This window comes from Calypte anna, chromosome 1 (assembly GCF_003957555.1).
Source record: "Calypte anna isolate BGI_N300 chromosome 1, bCalAnn1_v1.p, whole genome shotgun sequence".
In the NCBI taxonomy this organism is placed as follows: domain Eukaryota; kingdom Metazoa; phylum Chordata; class Aves; order Apodiformes; family Trochilidae; genus Calypte; species Calypte anna.
In genome coordinates, this window is record NC_044244.1 from 114898077 (window position 1) to 114921484 (window position 23408).

Genomic DNA, 23408 nt, shown 5'->3' on the forward strand with positions numbered 1-23408 from the left:
TAGTCCCTCCCCAGCTACTAACTATCTTTTTAGAAGATAGATCAGAGCTATATGAGCCATATGTACATGGCACATTCAAGATGCAGGTGTGCAATGACAATTATGTTCTCTATTTTGGTCTCTACTTTCTTTGTTTTCTTAACACTCAGGTATTTATATTGCTTTGGCTTTGTTTGACTGCTGAGCATTAAATTCAAGTCTTAATAGATTCAAATTCAGATCTTGTTCCTGAGTTCTGTTCAGAGCCCATCATATTTGTATAATGAATATTCCCTTTCCCTCCTGCATGCATTACATTTGTCAACACTACATTTCATATTCTCTTTTATCCACAAAGTCCTGAAAATTCTTCCCTGTTGAATCCAGGCTTACTAACATAATACTGTTAGTTTTATGATTAACTTTATAATTTTCTTTAACAATTCTGAACCTGTCAAAATCCCCAAGCCCCCACAATACTAAAGGCATTCCATATTTCATACACATGCTAATTTCCAAGAAAAACTGATGCATCAAAAATTGAGGGAACTGCTTGATGTTATTCTAATATTAGAAATCCAGATGTTGTACACCTCCCCAGAAGACTGAAGAAAACAAGAACCAAGTGGACAACATAAAAAGTACAAGTTGCACAAAACAAAGATACAATGAGATAGGTAATTCCTACTGGAATTCCAGAATTCTATCTGTGCTATGGAATCATTGCATCTTTGTTACTCTGAACATATTATTATCATGACTCTAGTCTACTGCATCTATTTCCTTCCTCTGAGACACAGAAGCCTTGCTAAGTGGCTGTAAGGATGGGTACCTGCTGGGGAACAATGGACTCAACAAAGCCCAGACCAAAGAGGCTGGTCAGGCATGACTGCACATTAACAGACCCTGACCCTTTAGCAAGCTACCAGCAAGAGAATTAAACAGCCAGGCAAAAAGGATACAGTAACATAAATGGATAAAGAGTCAAGACCCTGTGGGAAGCTCCTTCTCCACTGTGACACAAGGGCAAGAGTGGAAATGTAACTATTCCTATTTTAATTTTTCCTCAAATAAGTCTGCAAGGGAAATGCTATCTACCACAACATAAAACGTTCCTAAGCTGAGAATAACAATCTGAAGTGAGTGGCACCATGTTTAGGCTATGCCTTCTTCAGTGGCTTCATCTTCCAGTGCTACTTAAGCAAAAGTATATTGTGCTAGAATTTTACACAAGTATTCCCATTCTAAACATTATTCTTAATAACACAATGCACCATCATTAGGAATGTCCACACAAAGTCAATTTCGGAAAGTAAAAAATGCGTGTGCAGAACCTTCAGAATGAAGCTTTGAAGAGACATTGCACATCCTACTATATTGTTTTAAAAAAATCAGAAATATCTCGTTCAATCTTAATCCATCTCCTCAGGTATGACCTCCAGCACAAAGATGACAAGAACTGAAAATGTTCAGTATGCCTTCACAGTAGCATTGCTACTTTCTGATGTAGCCATTGAAGAGTGGAACACAATATCTGTGTAAATTCTGGAAGATATCTGAAATGCTCTCTGTGCTACTTCATCCATTAACTATTAGCCTTTCAAGTACGATTTGTGCAAAAATACAAATGGGATAGGAGCTTTTTTTGAAAATAAGTTTTCTGAGTCATATTTTCTAGTACCTGCTTTTCACTTTAGATCTGTCCTCCAATTCATTCCCAATTTAATATGTCTGTCTTGAATTTAAAAAAAAATAATTCCTGATTCTATTGCATTAAATAGGTCAGATGCCACCATTAAAAACCTGTGTGCCGTATTTATTTGTTGGGAAACAATATAAAATATACTGGGTATGATGTGCAGCTATTGCTTTGCAAAACCATTAGCCCACAAGCTTTTTTTAGTCAGAGAAGCAAACAGACTTAGGCAACAATTTTGTGTGGGCAGTATCTGCTTCATTCCCTCCAAGTTCATGTATAACACATGGTAGCACTGAAACTACTATTCTTTCCATGTTTTACATCACTGCTATTTAACAATACTCTGAGAACCTGCAGATTTTAGCCTGAAGAAGGGCATAGTCTTTCCTTACATTTAGATGATTAATAATGTGTGCACTGAACACTTTGGCCAGCAACATCAGCATCTAAGATTTGAAGGTGTATTTTAAATGGAAAGCTTTTTGAGTTGCTCAGCCATTTCATGTGAACAAGTTCTTCCAGATGGATTAAGGTAAGTGAAGACTTGTACCCTGTACTTCCATATATTCCCCATACCAGTCCCAATCCCATAATTTCTTACAAGAAATAAAACTGTATGTATGATGTTCTTCACTAAGGGCAAGTCCTGCCTGACTAACTTGGTGGCCTTTTACAATGGGGTCACAGCCTTGGGGGACAAAGGCAGAGCAACAGAGGTCATCTACCTGGATCTGTGCAAAGCATTCAACACTGTCCTGAACAAGTCTGATCTTTAAACTGGAATGGTATGGATTTGATGGATGGACCACTTGTTGGATAAGGAACTGGCTGGATGGTTGCACCCAAAGAGTTGTGATCAGTGGCTCAGTGTCCAAATGGAGATGTGTGAGGAGCGGTGTTCCTCAAGGGTCAGTACTTGGACCTGTGCTGTTTAACATCTTTGTCAGTGACAAAGGTGGACAGTGGAATTGAATGCACCCTCAGCAAGTTTGCTGATGACCCAAACTGTTTGGAGAAGTCAACATGCTGGAGGGAAGGGAGTCAACTCACTGCCATCCAGAGGGACCTTGATGGGCTCAAGAAGTGGGCTGGTGACAACTGGGTGAAGTTCAACAAGGCCAAGTGCAAGGTTCTGCAGCTGGGTTAAGGCAATCCCATGAAGGAAAATAAAGGTTGGGAGGAGAAAGTATTGAGGACAGCCCTGAGAAGGACTTGGGGGTGGTGGTGAACCAGAAGCTTAAGATGAGCCATTAGTGTGTGCTTGCAGCCCAGAAAGCCAACTGGGTCCTGGGATGCACCAAAAGCAGAGACAGCAGTGAAGGGAGGTGATTCTCCCCCTCTGTTCTTGTGACACCTCACTTGGCAGTACTGTGTCCAGTTCTGGAGTCTACAACATAAGAAGGACACAGAGCTCCTGGAACATGTCCAGAGGAGAACCACTAAAATGCTGAGAGGGCTGGAGCACCTCCCTTATGAAGACAGGCTAAAGAATTTGAGGTTGTGAGGAGGCTCCAAGGTGACCTTATAGCAACTTTCCTACATCTGAAAGGACCCTACAAGAACTCTGGAGTAGAGATTTTTACCTGGGTGTGTAGCAAGGGGACAAGGGGACATAATTTAAGACTTGAGAGGGGAGATTTAGGTTAGATATCAAGGAAAAATTCTTTCCTGTAAGAGTGGTGAGATGCTGGAACAGGTTGCCCAAGGAAGCTGTGACTTCCCTGGAAGTGTTCAAGGACAGGCTGGATGGGGCTTTGAGCAATCTGGTCTAGTGGGAGGTGTGCAGGGGGGTTGGAACTAGGTGATCTTAAAGGTCCCTTCCAACCCAAGCCATTCTATGATTCTAATGATTCTATAAATCCAGGTCAGCCTTAAGTGTGTGATGATGGCAGAACCAGTACACAGGCTATTTGGGTAAACAGTACTGCCAGAGAGGTGACAGTTTTGCCCTCCTTTTCACAAGTGGGATTATTCATGTTCCTTTTCTTCCTAGCAGCCAATTTTCACAATGCTTGTGAGCATAATTTTCTTTGAGACTTCTACCATCTTCAAATTCAGTTTAATTTGGACAAAGGATTAAAACCTTATTGCTGTGCAGTCTATCAATCAGCACTGTAAACATTATCTGCTCAAAGAAACACGTCCAAAAAAACCAACACACCAAGTCTAATATAATATTGGAAAACACACAAGCATTCAGCACAACCAAAAATTTACTATCAGTACACCCCATCCTTCTTTAAATACACACCAAAACTTACCGTTTTTTCCTCATTTTCAAATGCTTCTCTTGCTTCTTCATAGCTACAGATTTCTTCTCTGCATTCATGCTCTATGTCACCTTGCCTGAATTCTTCAAAAAACGTGTTGGCTCTTGGGTATCTTTTTAACACAGAATTGGCTTTGTCCTCTGTTAAGAACACTGAAATGAGAGAAGAAACAATGAAGGTCACTTCTAAAAGAGATAGGCAAAACCTCATGCTAAAATTGTTCAAAGAAAATGTGTTTTTGAGAAATAAAGATCTTTTTTTTTCCTGTATTTATTAGGATAATGCCTTTTCTAGTTTTGTTAATTATTTTAAGTAGTTGGGCCTGCAATTTCAGTTGTTACTCTGCTGTATGTCATAAATATGCAAAGGACCTCAATCCAGCAAAGTCTTGTGTACTTAAATGAGACTGAAGCTGGTGCCTCAGAAGACTGGTCAGATGAGACAGGCACATGCTCAGCTCAAGCAACTTCTTAAGCTAAAATGACACAGAACAAACAAATCCTGCTCATGGCCGTCCAAAAAGATGTTTGCAACTGCCTGGGGGCATCACACTCAGAATGCTTTGAGGTTTTTATATAAATGTTCGTGAGTATTACCCAGAGTGATACTCATTAGAACAACTACAGTCAAAGTTAAATCTTTACATGTTCTTAAGCAACTTTGAGGCAGACTTGCTCCCTTTCACTCCAGAAATCTCAGCCAGCTGTGAAAAAGTGACCATGAGGGAGGTTTAGAGAAAGTAACCTCTGCTTTCTTGAATCTTACACAAAATCTCACCTCATTTGATGAATCAAATACAGCTACCCTAAAAGGCAACCGATGTTCTGACACTGGTATTTTTTATTTGCTTTGCTTAGCTTTTTTGCTCAAGGTTGCTTGAAGCAACCTCTTTTCTTCTGATATTCCAAGCATTCCCTCAAACTCCCTGTACTCAATGATTTTTATAGTAATATGCGGCAACCAGAACACTACACAACCCAGCTGACTGAATTACCCAGGAGGTACATCTGCAGTGAATGATGCAGAAATTCTCCAAGTCTTTCAGGTCAGGAAGCAATAACATCATGTCAGTTCAACACTGTTCTTGGGCTCTCATTGTCATCAAAGAGGGATAATTATTCAATGCACTGCCAAACTAACACACTCATACTACTTTACTGACCTCTGCAATCATTTCAGCATTGGTTCAGTTATAGTTAGTCTGGGACAGACAAATTCTCACTGTCTGCAGAAGGACAGAGATTAACTGCTTTAAGCAATCATTTATCTGTAATTTTATATGAATCAGTTTGCTTCTTTTTTCCTTAATCATCTGATTCTGAATTCTAAACAAGGATGGCAGCAAGTGTAAAAAGATGGTTGCTATACTTTTGGTTTTTTGTCAGACTGTGACTATTATTGAGGCTTTGTTTTCTTAATTCCTTACGAACACCCAAGCAGATTGAAACCACCACTAAATACTAGAAATAAACACAGCTGCAGCAGCTGTGCTACCAATACATTTGAGTCTTTCTGGAGGTGATCTTAATGAAAGTATTTGGTTTGCTAAGGGCAGGAGGGAGAAAAATTATTTGAGCATTTACTTATGAAGCTTAAATGTGACTTCTGCTCTGAGATTCTGGGGTTACTGGGACACATGTAAGAACAGTTAAACTTAGGTACTCTAGGCAGGCAATTCAGCTCTATGGTCTTCATTCTGCTTTCACGGGCCCACAAATGAAATTTGTGATGTTTACTATGGTCTGTATATAATATCTCTGTCAAAACAGTAGTATGATTCCAGTTCAGGTTAGTGTGGGCAAAGAGCTGTACCATATGTAACACCAAAACCAGCTCAATAGAAGAGGACATTTCTTTGTGCAAACTGATGGGGATTTTGATTAGAGGGCAGTTTTGGGGGTTTGCTCACTTCATTGGGAGTAATAGAGAATGAACACTCATTACCAAATTGACAAACTTACCACTATCCATGATGATCCTTGTCAAGGCAGGGAACTTGCAGATATCAAGTCTGAAAACAAAGGAGGAAAAATCCTGTTAAGTATTTGAATTTGCATGAACTAGGAAGGTTCTCCTGACAGCCAAATACTGTTACATATATAAAAGTGTTGGAAACCCCATGGTCAAAATCAATGCTTCTTGATTTGCACCACTACTGCATGCAGACTAACTTCAGCAGCACAGAAATACTATCCAAGAAAAGATAACTCTTGGGAAAAGGTGAATACTTTAACCTTTTAAAAAGCTTTCCATATTTAGAATATGCAAAAATACTAATATGAAATAGGAATGTGTATCTTTTTAAGTGAATCTGCAACCTCTGTTTTACTTAATTGAACCTGAAAGGTTATTATATTCTCCACTGTAATTACTTATACCTTCTCTAAGACTTAAATTCACTCTGCAAAGATCAAGTCAACTCATTATCTTTAGTCTATGGATCAGATTTTTTGAAATCAGAATAAGCACTTGCAAATTCATTCAGAGTCTGCTACTGATTAAAACAGGAGCCTGCATAAAGTTCAAGTGCAGAACAAGACCTGTGATTTGGCAAAGGGACTAGCAATACAACCAGCCCTACAAGTACTCACACATCCTTTATACCTCATCTTGGAAGGAGAACAGACAAAAAATGCTCACTGTCAAGAAAGTGCCTGAAGCTTGTTGAGAACACCAGGCAACAAGAACTGCATCTGAAGGCAGCAATGGCAGTCTGAGTTTTCAGTTTCTTGGAGCCTTTGTTAGTATGAGAAAAGTTAAGAAAATAAAAGCTTTCAGCAAATTACAAGAAAGGTGTGGCTGTCTACCAGAGTTGGTACAACACCACAAAGTCAGTTTTTCTTAACAAATAAATTACTTTCTCCTAAAGGTTGGCATTAATTCTACTCCAGAGGTCAGGTTCCACATCAACATAACATACTAGTTTCCTCATTCTCTTCATAAAACCCAAACCTCAGAAGCAAACCTCTCCATAAAAAAGTGGTAACTATGTACCAAGGTTGGCAACAGCTGCTGTAAGAGAAGAGGGTAAGTAAAGACTTCCAACATGGCTCATGTTGCAGGATTGTACAAAGATATGTAGGATGCAAGAGTAAACTGATTTTAAAAGAAGTTCATAAAATCTCTGTCATGGCGAATAAATGTAAGTAAACAGAGGAGTTTAAAACACTCTTAAATCTCACCATTACAGCATTTAGCTTTTCACTTCTAAGTGTTGCAGGGTAACAGAAGCAGAGAGCTTAAAAATAAGCTTCAGGATATATAACCCATTTCAATAGCCTGAATTTTTCTTAGCAGACTATGCAAAGACAAAACCACCTTTGCCATTTGCTTCTTGAGTAAAGTTAAATTTAGTGCTGTTTTCTGGGTAGTCACCTTGTTACAACACAAATACCTGTGCTAAAGAAATAGCCAAGCATAAACAACAGGTCTTAAAGAAATTTGGCTCTTGGTATGACTATTTCCCTCATTCATTACAAGGAGAGTTTCTTTTGCCATTTATTAGCTTCCAGTTTCAGATGGCTGCTTTTGCAACAACCCCTCAAATAAGATTTACAAATAAAACCTTTGAGTGCTCACTCCCTCTGTTCAGCTGCAGTAACACAATGCACAAAATGCACCTTGCTAGGCTTCTCCTCTCTAGTGGAGATTTTTTTTTCATTACATACCAATTACTCTTTAATATTTCACCCTTTTAAAAAACAACTTGGGGGGGGGGATTTCAACAAGATTAGAAGAAAAAAAAAAAAAAGCCAAAAACCATGCACCCACAACCATGCTGAGTCACAAGTAGACAGCTCTGCCTACTGGGAACTTCAGTGGGAACAAAGGGACTGCTCTGCCTCTACCCTGCTACAGGACATTTTCCAGGAGGAGCAGGGTGAGAGATGGCCTGGATGTGCAGTGCTGGCTTTGAACCTGGCACCTGCCACTTGGTTCAGCATGATCCTTAGGAATGAACACGAGAACACTGGCATAAGCAGATGGGGGAATTGGTGAAAACATGGAGAAAGAGAAGGAAAAAGAAAAACAAACAAACAAACAAAATCACTAAAAGCCCCCAAAACAAACCCACACTTTTTATTTTCTTCAGTAGAAACTGATGCAATTATATTATGAGCTAGTGATAAAATAAAGATTTGCTGAACTGGCAGCAAAATGCAACTGTTTCTTTCTACCCTTCCTTCTTTCATTACAAAAGGAACAAACCAGTGTGTCCCTCTCTAGGAAATACCAATACAGTTTTCCAGTGACTGCAGTACAGAAACTTCAACAATCTACATTAGATTCTTACAGCAATTACAAGTGTTCACAGCTCTCTGGAACTAATTATGCACATTTTCCTCAAAATGTGTGAGTTTTCTTATGCTCACTTGCCTTACCTCTCTGTATCTCCCCAGACAACTCCATTTCCAAGCTGTCAGATAAACCTGGCTATTTTCCTGCAATGACACCCAATACCTGCTGGGCCAGAGTCTGATTGAGGATAGAGGCAAAAGTTGCATGGCCACTACAGGGACATCACACTCACAGAACTGTCCCACTGCAGAGGCATCACTTGGATCTTTGCCCTCTGCTTAACACCCCTTTTCTAGTCCACAGACCCAAACCTGGTTCAATACAACAACTGAAACACTCCTGTACAAGGTTTTTTAGAAGGAAAATGAAAACATTAAATAATTGCACAGGAAGACAGATAATTATCCGGCTTCCATTTATTCAAAACATGTTATGTGCCTACTTAAATATCCCAGTTCCACCACATTTGGGTTTTGTATCATTATGTAAAAATACTACAGAAGGCTATAATTTTACTTGTAACAATCTGGTTCAAAAGAACTTTTTCCACAGGAAAAGCACATACAAGGATTTACATGGATTCAAAAGTGGGAGAAATACATTGATTTTTCTTTGAACAGGAAGTCTATGCTTTAAGGATATGGGAGAAGCTGTCATTTATTAAGTTTGGTTTGTTTGCAACTGCAAGGTTAGTCAGGGCATTTGGGTGAGAACAAAGATGGATGGAAACTGTTCTATCAGACAAAGACTTGTTACACCCAAGACTACATGGGACAAGAATAAGAGCAAAATAGAGAACTGGAAAAATAAACCCCTCTGCTTTGTAGATGCTATCCAACTGTACCATCTAAAATATTATCATTAATGTTGACTCAAAACCACAGGCCAGAACACTAAGAGAAACCTGTACTCAGCAAACTGCCATTATGTCTTAAATTCAGTAAAATCCATCATCAGTCACAGAACCAGCATGTTGAGTATGGCTCAAACACTCCCGTTAGCAGAGAGAATGTGGTTCCTCATGACAGAACTTCATGTGGCTGAGACTGATCTCTAAGCTTCTGCCTCAATTTCATTACCCTTTCTTTAAATTAATGAGGTGGTTTTTTTCTGTGCAAAAGCTACAAGTCTATCTGGCTGCTCATTCTCTGGTTATGTCCAGGCTCCTGTGGTTCAAAGCAGGAGGTGCTGTAAGTTAAGACATCTCTTCCTTTCTCTCCCCTTCAAAATCAGACAAACAATCTCCCTGTATACACATTTGGTCAGCAAGGCATCTGGGAGGAGAAGCAACAACACTTTCCCTTTGGCATTTCAAAGGTTTCACAGTTTTCAAGTGCATGGGAACCATCTGGGGCAGTTCCTGGGAGGCCTAATCAAACATTTAAATAACTATCATCATGTCTTGGGAATTCAAATTTGTAGTATTTAACTTGATAATTCGCTGAAGTGTTGACATAACAATAATCAGTTTTTATCTGTTTTTTTTTTTTCAAGTGGGAATGGTGAACTATTAAATAAAGCTTTCAAAGTAGGATGTGTTTTTATCCTGATTTTGTTTGGAAACAAAACTAAGGATACTTAATGTTACTTATCAATTCTACTTTATGCCTCCTCCTGCTAATACTTTTTAACTAAATCTGACACTGGGATGTCTTCTTCTGTGCTACCACAAAGCTTTCCACAAAAATCAATGATCAAGAAGAAGAGAGAAAATCCATTAACTTTCTCACTCAGGTAAAGGTGGTGTTTACCAATGGCAGCAGTATCTCAGGAAACTCTGCTCCTTTGGCAGCTATAAAACATTACCCATTTTCAACAGCAGAAAGTATGCAGTCGGAAAGTATACACCATACTCAGAACCAGCCACAGTCTGTACAGACTTGTGCAAGCTAGTAAGTAAAAAAAAAATAAAAATTGAAGAGAGCATAACAGGGAAAGAACACAGCACATGAGACATGTCAGAATATTGTGGTGATCTGGGCTAATGACTGGGTCACAAGAACAAGCCTGTTAGAGAATGGAGAAGAACTCAGATTAATGAAAATACAGAAGAGCTGAAAGCAGCCAAAACAGGAAATCAGATCCATTAGAGTTGTGGTACTCACTAACCTATTACTGCTCAAGTATCAGCTTCCAAATCACACACAAATTGTCAGCTATTTTGATACTATCTGTTCCCCCTTAGCCTTTAATAGCTGGGTTCTTCAACTGAAGCAAGTACAGCAGGCATGAGTAATAACCTCTAAGTGCTGTGTATTATCTCTGTCCATGACTATACTCACATTAGACAGGAATGCAATGCAATAGGACTTTGGAGTAGCTCTGAATTGGTTCCATGCGCTGAATACTATGTGGCCATGGGACTGCAGTAGCCATGCTCTTGGAAGGTATGTTCTGGTTTACTTTCATCCAAGAATGATTTGGTCAGACTGCTTTGAAATGATTCAGCAACACAAAGCAAAGTACAGGAGGAGGTGCCAGCTGGGAGTTTTGCTTCCTAAGAACACTCCTACTCTGAGCCAAAATGCTCCTGCAGGTACACCCAGTGTGTACTGTATGACTATGCTCAAATTACTACCAAGCTGTGAGGAAGCAAGCTCTGGATAAACAATTCCCCAGCAATCTACCGAAGGTTGTTACAGGGTACGAGAAAACATCTGGCAAAACTTCCTACAAAATGACTTTGACAAACAAACTGACAAAAGCAGAGCTGGTGGGAGGCTGTCCCTCAGACAAAAATTAAGTTCTGGGAAGCTAGTTAGGAGGAATGCCTCCCAACCAGCACTTGCTAGAGGCATCACCCAAACCCATCAGGCTTACACAAACCCACCAGGCTTACCAACAGTGTAGTTTAGAGGAAACATCAAAAAGCTAAAACCCAAAATACTAAACAAACAAACCAACCCCCAACAACCCAGAAACAAACAAAGAAAAAAATCCTCCCCACAGTGAAAGAGATTGCTAAAGCAGTCTATGTGCTTGTCTCTTGGCTTCAGATGCTGTGTTTTCACTGTGGAAATCAAATACTGCAGAGCATGCACAGGATACCACAGAGCCCAGCTTAAGAGCTAAAAACCTAACAGATGAGTGTTTGCTCAGAAATGCCAGCAAGAAAGAAAGAAAAAAAAGACAGGTATATCTTTTGTGGGAACCAGGAGAAAACCCAGCCTGCCCTCTACTCCCTCAAAAAACTCCACAAACAAAAAAGCACACTCTCTCTCTGAGACTGAAAACCTGCAATTACAGCCAATAAAATTAACATCCAATTTATGATCATCATCACCACTATATTCAATAACTCCCTCTCAAAAATCTGTTACCAGCTTCTAAAATAATAAAGTAACACACAAAGTCAATATACAATAAGCCAGGGAAACTACATTATGATCCTTCTGGCTCATGGTTACAGGTGGCTGAAGTTTTAAATAATGTATTGATAAATTTTTATGACACTAGTAAAGCAACAGCTGCTTATTGAATATCTGTCATGTTTTTTTTGAAATTTATAGTAAGAGAAAATAATCAATGGGCCTACTAGAACTTCTCAAGGAAAAAAACTACATGAACTGTACCAGAACTGCAGCAGACTGCTTTTGTAGCATGTTTGAACTCACAACCTCCCTAAATTAGAAGCAGCTTTGAACACGCATTTTATTTTCTTCCCATATTTAGTACCCCTGCTTTCATGGAAATGAAATGTTTGCATGGGTTTTGTAAAAGATGAGCAAGCCAACTTTCATTTTGCAGTTCACATCTTCTCATGCTTTACACAACTGAGCAACATTACTCAGAAGCTCATGACTTCAGTTGGGAACTGGACTGCATATGGATTTAAAATTATGTGCTGCTTTTATTTAAAAAATAAAAATGAAGACAAGTTTCAGGAAGGATATCGAGGTCCTGGAGCAGGTCCAAAGGAGGGCAACCAGGCTGGTGAAGGGACTTGAGCACAGATCCTATGAGGAGAGGCTGAGGGAGCTGGGGCTGTTCAGCCTGGAGAAGAGGTGGCTCAGGGGAGACCTCATCACTCTCTACAACTCCCTGAAAGGAGGGTGTAGCCAGGGGGGGGTTGGTCTCTTTTCCCAGGCAACTCTCAGCAAGACAAGAAGGCATGGACTTAAGTTGTGCCGGGGGAGGTTCAGGTTGGATATTAGAAAGAATTTCTTTATGGAGAGGGTGATCAGGCATTGGAATGGGCTGCCCAGGGAAGTAGTGGATTCTCCATCCCTGGAGATATTTAAAAAGAGACTGGATGTGGCACTCAGTGCCATGGTCTAGCAACCGCAACGGTGGTTCAAGGGTTGGACTCGACGATCTCTGAGGTCCCTTCCAACCCAGCCAATTCTATGATTCTATAATAATTTAAAGAATCCTCTGTGTTTAAATAGTCACTGTGTAACAAACCACTCAATTTAGAGGAGCCAGACATTCAGCAGGTCTAATCATAACACAATCTGTCTGGAAAAGTTAGTCCCTCAGCTATATACCTGTGAAAAAAGAAGGTAAACACATTACAGCTAATCATTATTTTGCACAGCACTAAAACCAGGAGGGTACCCACTGGCCTAAACTGACATAGATGTAAATACATGAAAGGACTGGATAGTACCTAAGTTACAGAAATCGCTGTCATAAGATGCTGTTCAGAATAAAAGTAGTGATATGTTTAAAAAACGTAGAGGGCATCCATAAAAGAGGGAGAGATTTGTTAGCTGCAACAACACAGTTTTCCAGATGTATCCTCTCCACGTTTCCAACCTACTGATAACCAGGACTTGACAGGAGGAGGCTCTCTCTCTCTCTCTCTGTCCATGCTCTGCTCTAAGGCTTTTCCCATAGCCTCTCCTGCAAGCTGCTGGCACAGCACAATCCCAGGCTGACTTTTTGACTAATCTTGTACTGCAGCTCCTTCTTACATTTTCCAGAATGCTAAGATGGCTAGCCCTTTACCTTCCAACAATTTTCATATTATTAACACCTAATTTACTATCTTCTACAGTTTGTGGACAGACAGAATTTCCCAAACATTTCAACCATTTGCTAAAGTTCAGGAGCCAGTTAACTTTCAGATTTTTGCATTTCAGTTTCTCAAAGAAAGCATGTATTATTACATGCAGACAAGATATACCATATACACCTTATATTGGTAACTACCTAGCTGTGAAAGAAGGGAAGCAGTCCACTACGGAATCAGTAACTATATCCAGTTCCTCCCCCAAGTGGCTTAAAACTGGATTTGGACTAGGGGAGTAAATCCCACCACATAACAGAAATTGAGTTGATAGATGGCAAGTGGTCTCTCTAATGGATCCTATTCACTATCTATAGTCTCCCTTTTTCCTTTAGCTCTGGGTCTCCCACCTACCCCCAAATCAACACATAAAAAAATTCAGGAAAAGCAGAAAGCATATTATAACAGTGCTGTCTGCCTTTTTTATGGGTTAGGTTGGGAAGAAAAAAAAAAAAAGAGAAAAAGAGAAAACTACCTTTACTTCCTATTGTACCTCTACAGGCATCAGAGAGAAAGGCCAAGCAAATGCATCTGGGCACAGTCCATTCAAAAGAATACAGTTCCATTGTAGGTACAATGTTTGTCTACTCAGAAAAGGTCACTAGATCAAGGATAAAAATGTACATTTTTTTCCTGCTTTGAAGCTCTTTACAGACACTTTCTTTCTCTGCACATCTTAAAAAGAAAAACCATGACCCAAATAATACCTTTATGGCTTTTCCAGTAACACAAGCTGGCTGTACAAAATGCAGCCTCCAAGTGTATTATTCTGTACCAAATATTCAAACACACTCTTTTCACAGAAGGAAAAAGACCTGACAATTCTGTACATTTGAAAAAGATTATCCTCAACTCAATGAAGATTTTCTTGAAAATGTTACAATACTGTGAAGGGTAAGGAGCAATAGCTATTTTCAAACATCGGTTTCCTTCTAAGATACCAGTATTTTTCAAGAAGGTACTAATACTGGGGAAAAAAAAAAAAAAAAAAAGATAAAGAATATAGACCTCTGAATGTTAACTTCTTAGCCAAAGCAGACCTAGGTAATTTCACACTGGCATCTTTGTTTTGCATGCAGTAATTTTATAACAAACATAAGCCTGCTACCACAGAAAGTTTATTTTGCTTTTCTGTGATGAGGCAAACCTGAGGCAGATACCCTGCTCTGTACAGAAACTACATATAGCATTTATTAGGCAGGCCAGTATTTTACACCTCAATTATTTTAGGAAAATTAGCCAGAAAACAGTAAAATGTAATTTTTTTGTTTGAAATGCTAAACCAAGCCAGAGAATGTGCAAACAAAGCCTTCTTTTCCAAATATTTACACAGTCAGCATATTTTAATAGAAGTTTTTACCCTATCTTCCCCTGAAGCAATGCACACATGACAGCATTTCAGAGCATGTTTTAATGAGATTTTCCAGTCAACCAAAAAACAAATTGCATAAAGTGAAGAGTCAAAAATACATACTTCATCTTAGTGAATTATAGAGTAACTAGGGAAAAGATAATGAAGCAGAACTCTTTTACAGATTTTCACCAAGTTTTCTGTCACACAGGGAAACTGCATAAAGGGAGCACAGAGGAAGCTGTACACCACCAGAATCCACAGAGCAGAGGCAGTCATACTCGCCAGTAAAACAGAAAGGTAAACAGACCTACAAGCCATTAAAAAAGAAAAGAATTTTTAAAATACTGCTACTTGCCCCTTGCAACAACCATGCCCATCTCTCCTCACATCAACTTTAACCGGATTTCCAAATACTTGAAGATACACACATCATGACCTGTCCTTTTAGTGCATTACACTTAACTTCTCAGTAGAATGTGAACAAACCTATACACGAAAAGTACTCCAGCTGATTTACATGTCTGGAGTAAAATAAAAACATAATGCCCTGGCTTCAGCCTTGGAGGGCCTTGTTTTTACCTGGGGTTTCCTCATGTCCTCAAGTCTAAAAATTTTACTTATTGGTCCTTTCCAATCAACTGCTACAGAACAGTAGAAAATCTTAGAAGTCGTGAAAGTCTTCCTAAAGAAAGCAAACTACTATAGAGGATGGAGGCATTCTTAACATTATAACTTGAGAAAAGACTGAAATTAACATCTATTTCAAATTTGTCATTCATAATGACAATAAGAAATAAACACCACAGTAAAGCTTTAAGCCATAGTTTACAAATGATCAACCACACAGCATAAATCCACAGGAAACAAAACTGTACAAGTTCCAGTAGTCACAAAATTATCAGTATCACAGAATACTTACAAGAGTTTTCTGCCCTTTCCACCACTGTGAAAACACCAGGGCAGCTCCCAAAATTTAACAATAATTCTACTGATCTCTCCTACTCCTTATGAAGTGCTTCAGTGCAACACCTATTCTGTCTGTGAGTAAAAGCATCATGAAGTATATATATAAAAAAACAGTTCAGAAGGATATTATCATTGGAAATCAGTTTTACAGATTTAAGGCAAGAGAATTTTACACACATTGAAGTTCCTAACACTGACATGCCAAATTCATGTGTCAAACAAGCAAGTAATGAACTGTATTTGAAGATATAATTTCTCTTGTGTCAAAAGTATACACAGAATTAAAATAAATTTAATTCTTGAAAATTTCATTCACAACTGACAGATCCTCAAGAGGATCCAGCATGCCTAACATTTGTTCTTGGAAGACTTCCCTGAGAAGCTGTACAACTACTCTAGCACCTACAGAATGTGAAGGAAGAGAGGAGTCTTCTAGCACAAATAAATACATCTGATAATTTTTAAAATCTGATAATTCTGTTGTGTTCATTTACACAGGTATTCTGCCCACCAGCAGGTGCATCACCTCTGGTATTTCTGGTGTAGATTACCCCCACAAAAAATTCACAGAACAGAGCAACCCAGGTTGGAAGGAACATCAAAAGATTGTCAGGTCCAACCTTTTCTGGGAATAGGAGCCAAATTAGGTTGTCTAGCCCCCTGCTGAATGCATCTTGAATACCTCCAACGATAGTGATTTTACCATGTTCCCGGGAAGGCTGTCCTATTGAATGAATGATGGATCTCACTGTAAAAAAATTCTTTCTTATACTAAGATGAAAACTTTGATCAAACATTTGCCAAGAATTCCCAAGGAATAGCTATAGTGAAAGTGCTTTGATACTCCTGTATTTCTGATACAAATGCAGGTCTGATTAGATTGTAGTTAGGCACTTCTTTACAGCTTTTCTTAAGTTGCCATTCCATAAAAGATGTTTGTGGATGGACCTTCCTCACTTTCTGAGTTTGACCCCAATCTCTGCTCAACAAGTTCTTGCCCCTCTTGAAGGACTTCCTGGGATCTTCCCCCTTGAGTACTTACTTTATTGCTGCTCTTCAAAGATGTCAGCAGAGAAAGACACCAATACACAGCTGCTTCACTGATAGTTTCCAAGTCAGCACTTATATCAACCCCATCTGAAGCTGCTGTCTGAGCAGGTTGTCTGTCCCCTCCAGCCACACAGTCCTGCTCCCTCCCTTGAGTCAATACGAGGTTTGGCTGGTAGCACCCAAGGCCAGACAAAGGTAGCCCAGTGGAAAGCCTTTTGCATGCTGGCATGTCAGTATGTTTGTTTTAGTATGCCTGGTTTCATCTCAAACAAACCAGCTCCCTGGTTCAGTTGACTGCACAGTGCTAAGGAGTGCTGGGGTCAGCACAAGGTCAAAAGCAAAACCTAGCAAGGATGGAGGGGAAAAGCACAAACTCTTGTTTTCAGGCAGCAGGACATGCTTGGATCAGTTAAGCTGCTTACAAAGCTACAAACACAGCTCTCCAGATTAAGCCAGGCCTTTATTCTGCTGCTGCCCACAGCTCTGATAACCAGCCGTAGCAAACAGAAAATAGTCTGGTAAGTCCATTTCATTTCTGATACTCAGAACTGCTCAGCGCTATTGAAATAAAAGGTCAAGAACTGTGCTAACTGCAGCTGCCACAGGGGAAATTTATAGAAAGACAGGAAATACACTTAGGTAATAATTCTGCTGTTGAGATCTCTTTCAAACTCTCCCATGTAGCTGTAAGAATGAAGACAAGGGGCAGAAAGGTAACAGAAAGCTGTTTCTCCTCCCAGCTTTATTTAGCAAATAGTTTGAAGAGAAATACTCAGCAAATGCACACAAGATCAGTAAGCAGCACACTGATAAACCTGAAGGTACAGGCAGATATAAAGTTAATATCTGATGAAGCTACTACTTCTCAGTTTCCCTGGTAGCATTCCTATAAACTGCCTCACAGCATCGAGCTAACAAATTCACACCTTTTGAGCCAAGAAATAACCATTCTTCAATGCTGAGTAGTAAACATTTAGAGATACAGCTAAGTATAATAAATATTACACACTTCAAGCAGTTATATTACAGTTAATTTAGAGATTGGGATTTAACGAGGTATTGCTGTAAAGTGAATCTTGAAACCGGTCCATGGCATTCATTCTTTGACTCCAGGGAAACAAAGAGCTCAGTAAAACAGGAACATTCAAAATAACAACAATAGGGTATAACATCTTGTGCTATCAAAAAGTCTCACCTAGACTTCTGGAAAACATAGAAGTTCTGCACTTTCAAGTACAAAGTTAACTACATTACCAGGTTTAAGAAGTTTCCTCCTCCATTACTGCCTTCTCCGTGAGCTCTCTCTGGATTTTAGTATCACTTAATCTGACCACGGTTGGAGAGAATAATTATACTGATGCAGATTGATCACTACAGTGAAAAACTGTAAGTGTGTTGAGTGGGTGATCTTAGAACATAAATTGCCAAATTTCAAAAGTCATTTCAGAAGCAGCTCAAGAAAGTTGATTCAGATGCTTTTAAAGAAACACTCGACTGAACAGGTACACAGCACAGTGTAACGTATAACATGTGACTCAAGATGCAACTGGAGGACAGTCTGTCTCTCCCCTATATAAAAGCACCTACTCTCAAAAACAAAACAGAAGAGAACGCCAAACATTATACATAGCAGCATTCTTAGTTTTAAATCAGGTACCATTTCTTGTGCTAATAGTCCAGGAGTTCTAGCCCTGGATGCTAACTCCAATACACTGGACTGTCCAAATAAGTTTCTTGTGTGATTATACAAGCATATTTCTAAAAAGATGCACACCTTTTATCCAAAGTTATTTTAAAATAATGATTATCTGTTGTTCAAAAGAAGTGGCAGTCTGAAATAGGTATAAAATAGTTTTAAATAAATGTTTCCTTACCAAGCTGAAACATAGGGTGTGATTTCAGGTGGTCGGTATATAATTTCTTTCCCTTTCAATATGAAATTGGGATTTGCTTATGAAATGTAGCTATTTTTCCAATGGTATTCAGAAATGTCAATTAAACCCCAGATCACTTGATAACCATCATCATCATCAAAACTGCTGGCAACAAGAGAATGGGTTAAGCAATTTTCAGACCTCTCAAATGTGAATCAAGTTTTACTTAACAAGAATCAGTAAACAAAACAAAGATAAACAAGGAAAGAGCTGGGCACTACCAGATTAGATTTTAAAAGGTCAAATAGTTAGCAACACCTGTACTCAAACAAAAGTAGCTGGCAAGAGAACAGATATTAAACATTAGGTCATTTAATCTTCTCCCTTGCCAGGCTTGTATTTTTCTTTACTGCTCATTGTAAGTGCTTTTGTTTATAAAGCAGAAGAGGAGAGGAAGCAAGGGATGGGGAAAGAGAGTAGATTGTCTCTGGTGGCTGAATAAAAAAAAAAAGACAACTGCAAAGTAAAGAAACATGAGCCAGAGCATCCTGGAAACAAAGCTGATACCAGTTCATGAAAGGGCAAGATTAAAAGGAGCAGAGAAGTTCAGAATTAGGCTGAGAAACTAAAAGTAATAGGATGGTGCAAGAAAATACAATTCTTGCCTATAGGAGCCTAGGACATTTTGCTGAGTCAATGGGAAGAAATGAAGCATGTGAAATCTACAGGATTAATGGCAGACAGAACTGGAGGGGCAAAATGACTTAGGTTTTTCCTAGCACTCATACAGGGGTGTAAGTGGTACCAATCGCATTCTCAGCTCATCCAGGTTTTTTATAAGAGTCAAGAAAGGGAAATGATACAGGGTCAAAAGTAAGTCAGATATATTTATTTTCACCTGATTAATCCTGTGATCCAGCTCACCAGTTGGATATGGCAACAGTTACACTGTCACAAGTGATGAAGGTGAGAGATATAGACAGGAAAAAATGATGGAAAAGAGGATCACAGGAAAAGTGTGAGCCCTTTAAAATAACATAGAAAACAAAAAATGGTTCACAGTATTATGTCTTAAATAATTTTGCACTCTTAAGTGTATTTTACCCCAGTCCAGGTACTGTTTTTATCTTCACCTGTGCACTTATAAACTGGGACACTGAACCTGGACCAGATTTGGTTTCCATAGTTATATCTTCATTCTTCGTGTAGACTGGGCAGATAATCTTGGAACAGGTTTGTCACTTAAGGGGGATTAGCCCTGTACTGAGATATTAAGGTGATAAGCACAACAGAAGACACATGAAAATTCATAAATCCACAGCCGAAGCAGAATTTGAATGCAGACTTCAATAATGTTCAGAAAATAAAGTTGTGACATCATGCAACCAAAATAATAAGACCAAACGACTTACATCTCTTAATACCTTGAGTATAAAAGAACTTTTAAATGCAACAAACGTTTCTTACTTAAAAGAAAGTTGTAGTTCAATACAGATGTACAAAAAGGCTGAAGCTCTTTACTTAGCTAAAGCTAACCAAAAAACTTAAGTTTTCCTCCTCCTTTGTTAGTGATTCTGAAAACGACAATATTCATATAGTTACTCTAACAGTGTGTGACTATCCTTTTCTACCAAAGGAAAATTGATGCCATCATATTAGAATGTCAATACTTGAATGTGTTATAAGCATCGAACCATCACGGTTGGAAAGAGCCTTCAAGATCAAGTCCAACCATCAGTCCTACACCACCTTAACCACTAAATCATCTGCCAAAGTGCCACATCTACCAGCTTTTTGAATAACCCCAGGGACAGCAACTCCACTACCTCCCTGGGCAACCAGTTCCAATGCTTCACCACTGCTTCAATGAAGAAATTCTTCCTAACATCTAATCTGAATTTCACCTGGCACAACTTGGACCCTATCACTAGTCAATAGGCAGAAGAGGCAAATGCAGTGTTCCGCTATCTGAACTGATAGGTTATCTCACAGCATTAGTTAGATGCAAATCTCTGGATGAACTTGCATGAAAAAGTATTAACCCATGTTTTGCCTGGGAATTTTCTGATATTTGCAAATTCCTAGAAAACAGAGATACTCATGAATTCCAGGCTCTATTCTAATCTGCTCTGGAAAATAAAACTTTTCTTGCCTGACAGAGGTTGAAGTGAGATGGCTGGACAGTTGAGTAAAAAGTCTCATTCCTTTGTTTCCATGCAGTATTCTCACACAGAAATTCCCCAGGCTCTCTTCTCTGAATTCTAATCTCACTCACCTGGTCCTGCAAGAACTACTCTTGCAAACTCACCCTTATTGCATATGTCTACTCAGACTGCTACTCACCTCCTGCACTTGTAAACCTCCCCCACAACCACTTTACCAGTGTCACTCCCTCTGTTCAACACAAGACCCAGAATGCGAAACATCAAGAGTTTCACAATCCCTTCTCACTGGTGTTTGTGTGCTTGTGCTTACATACACATATCTACATTTAAAAAGATTAAAAAGTGCTCTCAGATGTATACCTAATAATTTACACATAAAAACCCAAACTCTCTCCTGTATCACACATCTTTACTTGAGCTACCATAAGCATCTCTATGGCAGTGCAATCAACCAGACACAACTATTAATCTGGTTAATCAGAAAAAATGTTTGAAAGGTTACTGTGAACCTGTGGGTAGGACTACAAAAGCAGTGGGGAGAAGATGGTACAGGAGGCAGCGATGAGCAGCAAGGCTGAAGAAAAATCATGACTAGGGTTTTGTTAGATTTTTTTTTAGTGACAACACTAACCTGTATTAATAATAAGTTTAAGGTGTTGATTTGACAGCAATATCTGCATAACTAACCCTTTTCTCTCCCCAGACTTATCTGTGACAAGGGGGTAATGAAAATCTGAGATTCCTTCAAGTGTATTAATTTTCTTACAGTCACCTTCCCTTTAATCACTGGCTCCATTCCTCTCTGTTCTTCTTCCCACCAAACCCAGCCACTGCTTCCTCTTCCACCCCTCAACCAATCCAACACTCAATCCCAGTTTCAACTGAGATAACACTGAGGATGCCTGTTCCCCTCCTGTTTCCTGTGGGTATGAATAAATAGTTCTCTTGCCAGCGTCAGGCCCTAGGAGGGGTTCTCAGACCTTTGGGAAACTGGGCTCCTCATAGCCTTCATACACCTACCCATACTCAGCATTTTAAAAGTACCAGCGACTACACTGGCTACTGCAGACCTAATACAGATGGAGTCCGGGTGACCCAGCTAGGAGTGGAAAAACTTTTTAGCATGAATATTAAAGCTTCGGTTCGCTGTGGCTTTATTTTGCGGGTTTCTTCTGAGGGTGGTGGCTTTTCTTTAAACTTACGAGAAAAAATTAATAGCTGCCTATTTTAAAGACAACCCTCAACCGCTTTCAAAAAAAAAAAAAAAAAAAGAAAGTTAGTAGGATGTTTTTCCTTTGTTAAATAGAGTCAAAAACACTTTCTCCCCCGGCTTAACTGGAAATGGCACAAACCCCCTGAGAGAAGTTTTCCGGGCGGCTCCGCCAGCGCCATCGGATGCCGGAGCCCGGCCAAGGGAGGGGAGGGAAGGGGGCCTGGGGCGGTTTCACCTTTTCTCCCTGCCGAGGGCCGCTCCGAGAGACCCCGCACACAGGCCTGGGACCTCCGTGCTAATCCCGGGGCGCCGCCGGGCCCCTCACAGGAGGCTCCGCTCCCCGGGACACGCCGCAGACCCTCGCCTCGTCCCGCCCGGGGGCCCGCAGCGCTGCTGCCTGTGGGTGCCCCATGGGGAGCCGAGGGGGCACCGCCCGCCCGCCAGCCCCGACCCTCCCCCACGGCGCGGCTGCCCGCTCCGCTCCCGGGACAGCACAGCCTGGCCCGACCAGCTCTCCGCCACGCTGCTCCCCTCCGCCCGGCCCGGCTCGGCCCGCGGGTTGGGGCAGAAGGCCCCGGGTCGGCGAGGTGCCTCCTGCCCGCCCGCCCAACCCCGCTGATCCGCACTCACCGCTCGCTGCCGCCCGAGGCGGGGATCCCCCGGCAGAAGCTGCGCGGCCGGCGGAGGTGCCCGAGTGTTTCCGACCCCGTGCTGTCTCCGCCCCGATCGCTGCCCCCGAACTCTCCGGTGCGCGCCCGGCGGAGCCACTGGCGGCTCCCAGTGGCGGCGGCCGAGGGCTGTGGGAGGTGTGCGGCCGCCAGGCGGGGCAGGGAACGTGGGGGGACCCCTTGGGTGAGGGAACGAGCGGACTGTGGGTACCACCCCCTTTGCTGCCACCGCCTTTCCGCCCTCTGTCCCCGCGTTTCGGTGACCGCGGGAAGCCGAGGCACTCCTCGAAGCTGGCGGCGGGACCACCGGGACCTCCCGCCCGCCTATCCCTGGGGGCCGCCCCTCGGCCCAAAGCAGCACTGCTGAGGATGGGAAAGGCGTGTTCGGGGGCAGTTGCCTCGCCCTGCCTGGCCGAAACGTGTGTGTCCCCCCCCCCCCCCCCCCCGGTGTCTCTAGTCCTAACATTTACCCCCGGCAATTGTGCACTGTGATGGAGATCTAAAATGAGGCGAAAAGTTGACGATTTTACCCTTCGCTGTGTCCGGAGAGAGGGCTGTGTGGGGTGGGCCCAGCTTCCCGGAGGTCTGGACCTTTTGTGCTCGGATTTCATTCCCTTGGTAGATGCCTTTCAGGAATCTTAAAACCCTGATGTTCCACATCCACATTAAAAATTCAGGATGGCTAATTTTATCTTTTTTTGGTTTTTTGGCTTGTTTTTTTTTCCTTCATCTGGAACCAAAGGCTTTGCTAGCTTAAGATTTTTGGTTTGTACCTATTTTGCCTCTGTGATTTTTAATGGATGAGTAGAGGAAGAGGATTCACAGCAGATTAATAATCCCTACCTGACTTCAAAGGTGCT

At 40.8% G+C, this 23408-nt stretch overlaps 1 protein-coding gene across 1 annotated transcript in view; it reads right to left on the minus strand.

The window, feature by feature from the left end:
- PRRG1 (proline rich and Gla domain 1) overlaps positions 1–23208 on the minus strand; it is a 30104-nt gene extending 6896 nt beyond the window's left edge. The window contains exons 1-4 of the mRNA XM_030456353.1: positions 23079–23208; positions 22511–22727; positions 5910–5959; positions 3940–4100 (exon numbers count right to left, since the gene is read on the minus strand). Coding sequence (XP_030312213.1) covers positions 3940–4100; positions 5910–5959; positions 22511–22727; positions 23079–23208 — 558 coding nt within the window. The remainder of the gene's footprint in view (positions 1–3939; positions 4101–5909; positions 5960–22510; positions 22728–23078) is intronic.
- Positions 23209–23408: the final 200 nt, after the last annotated feature.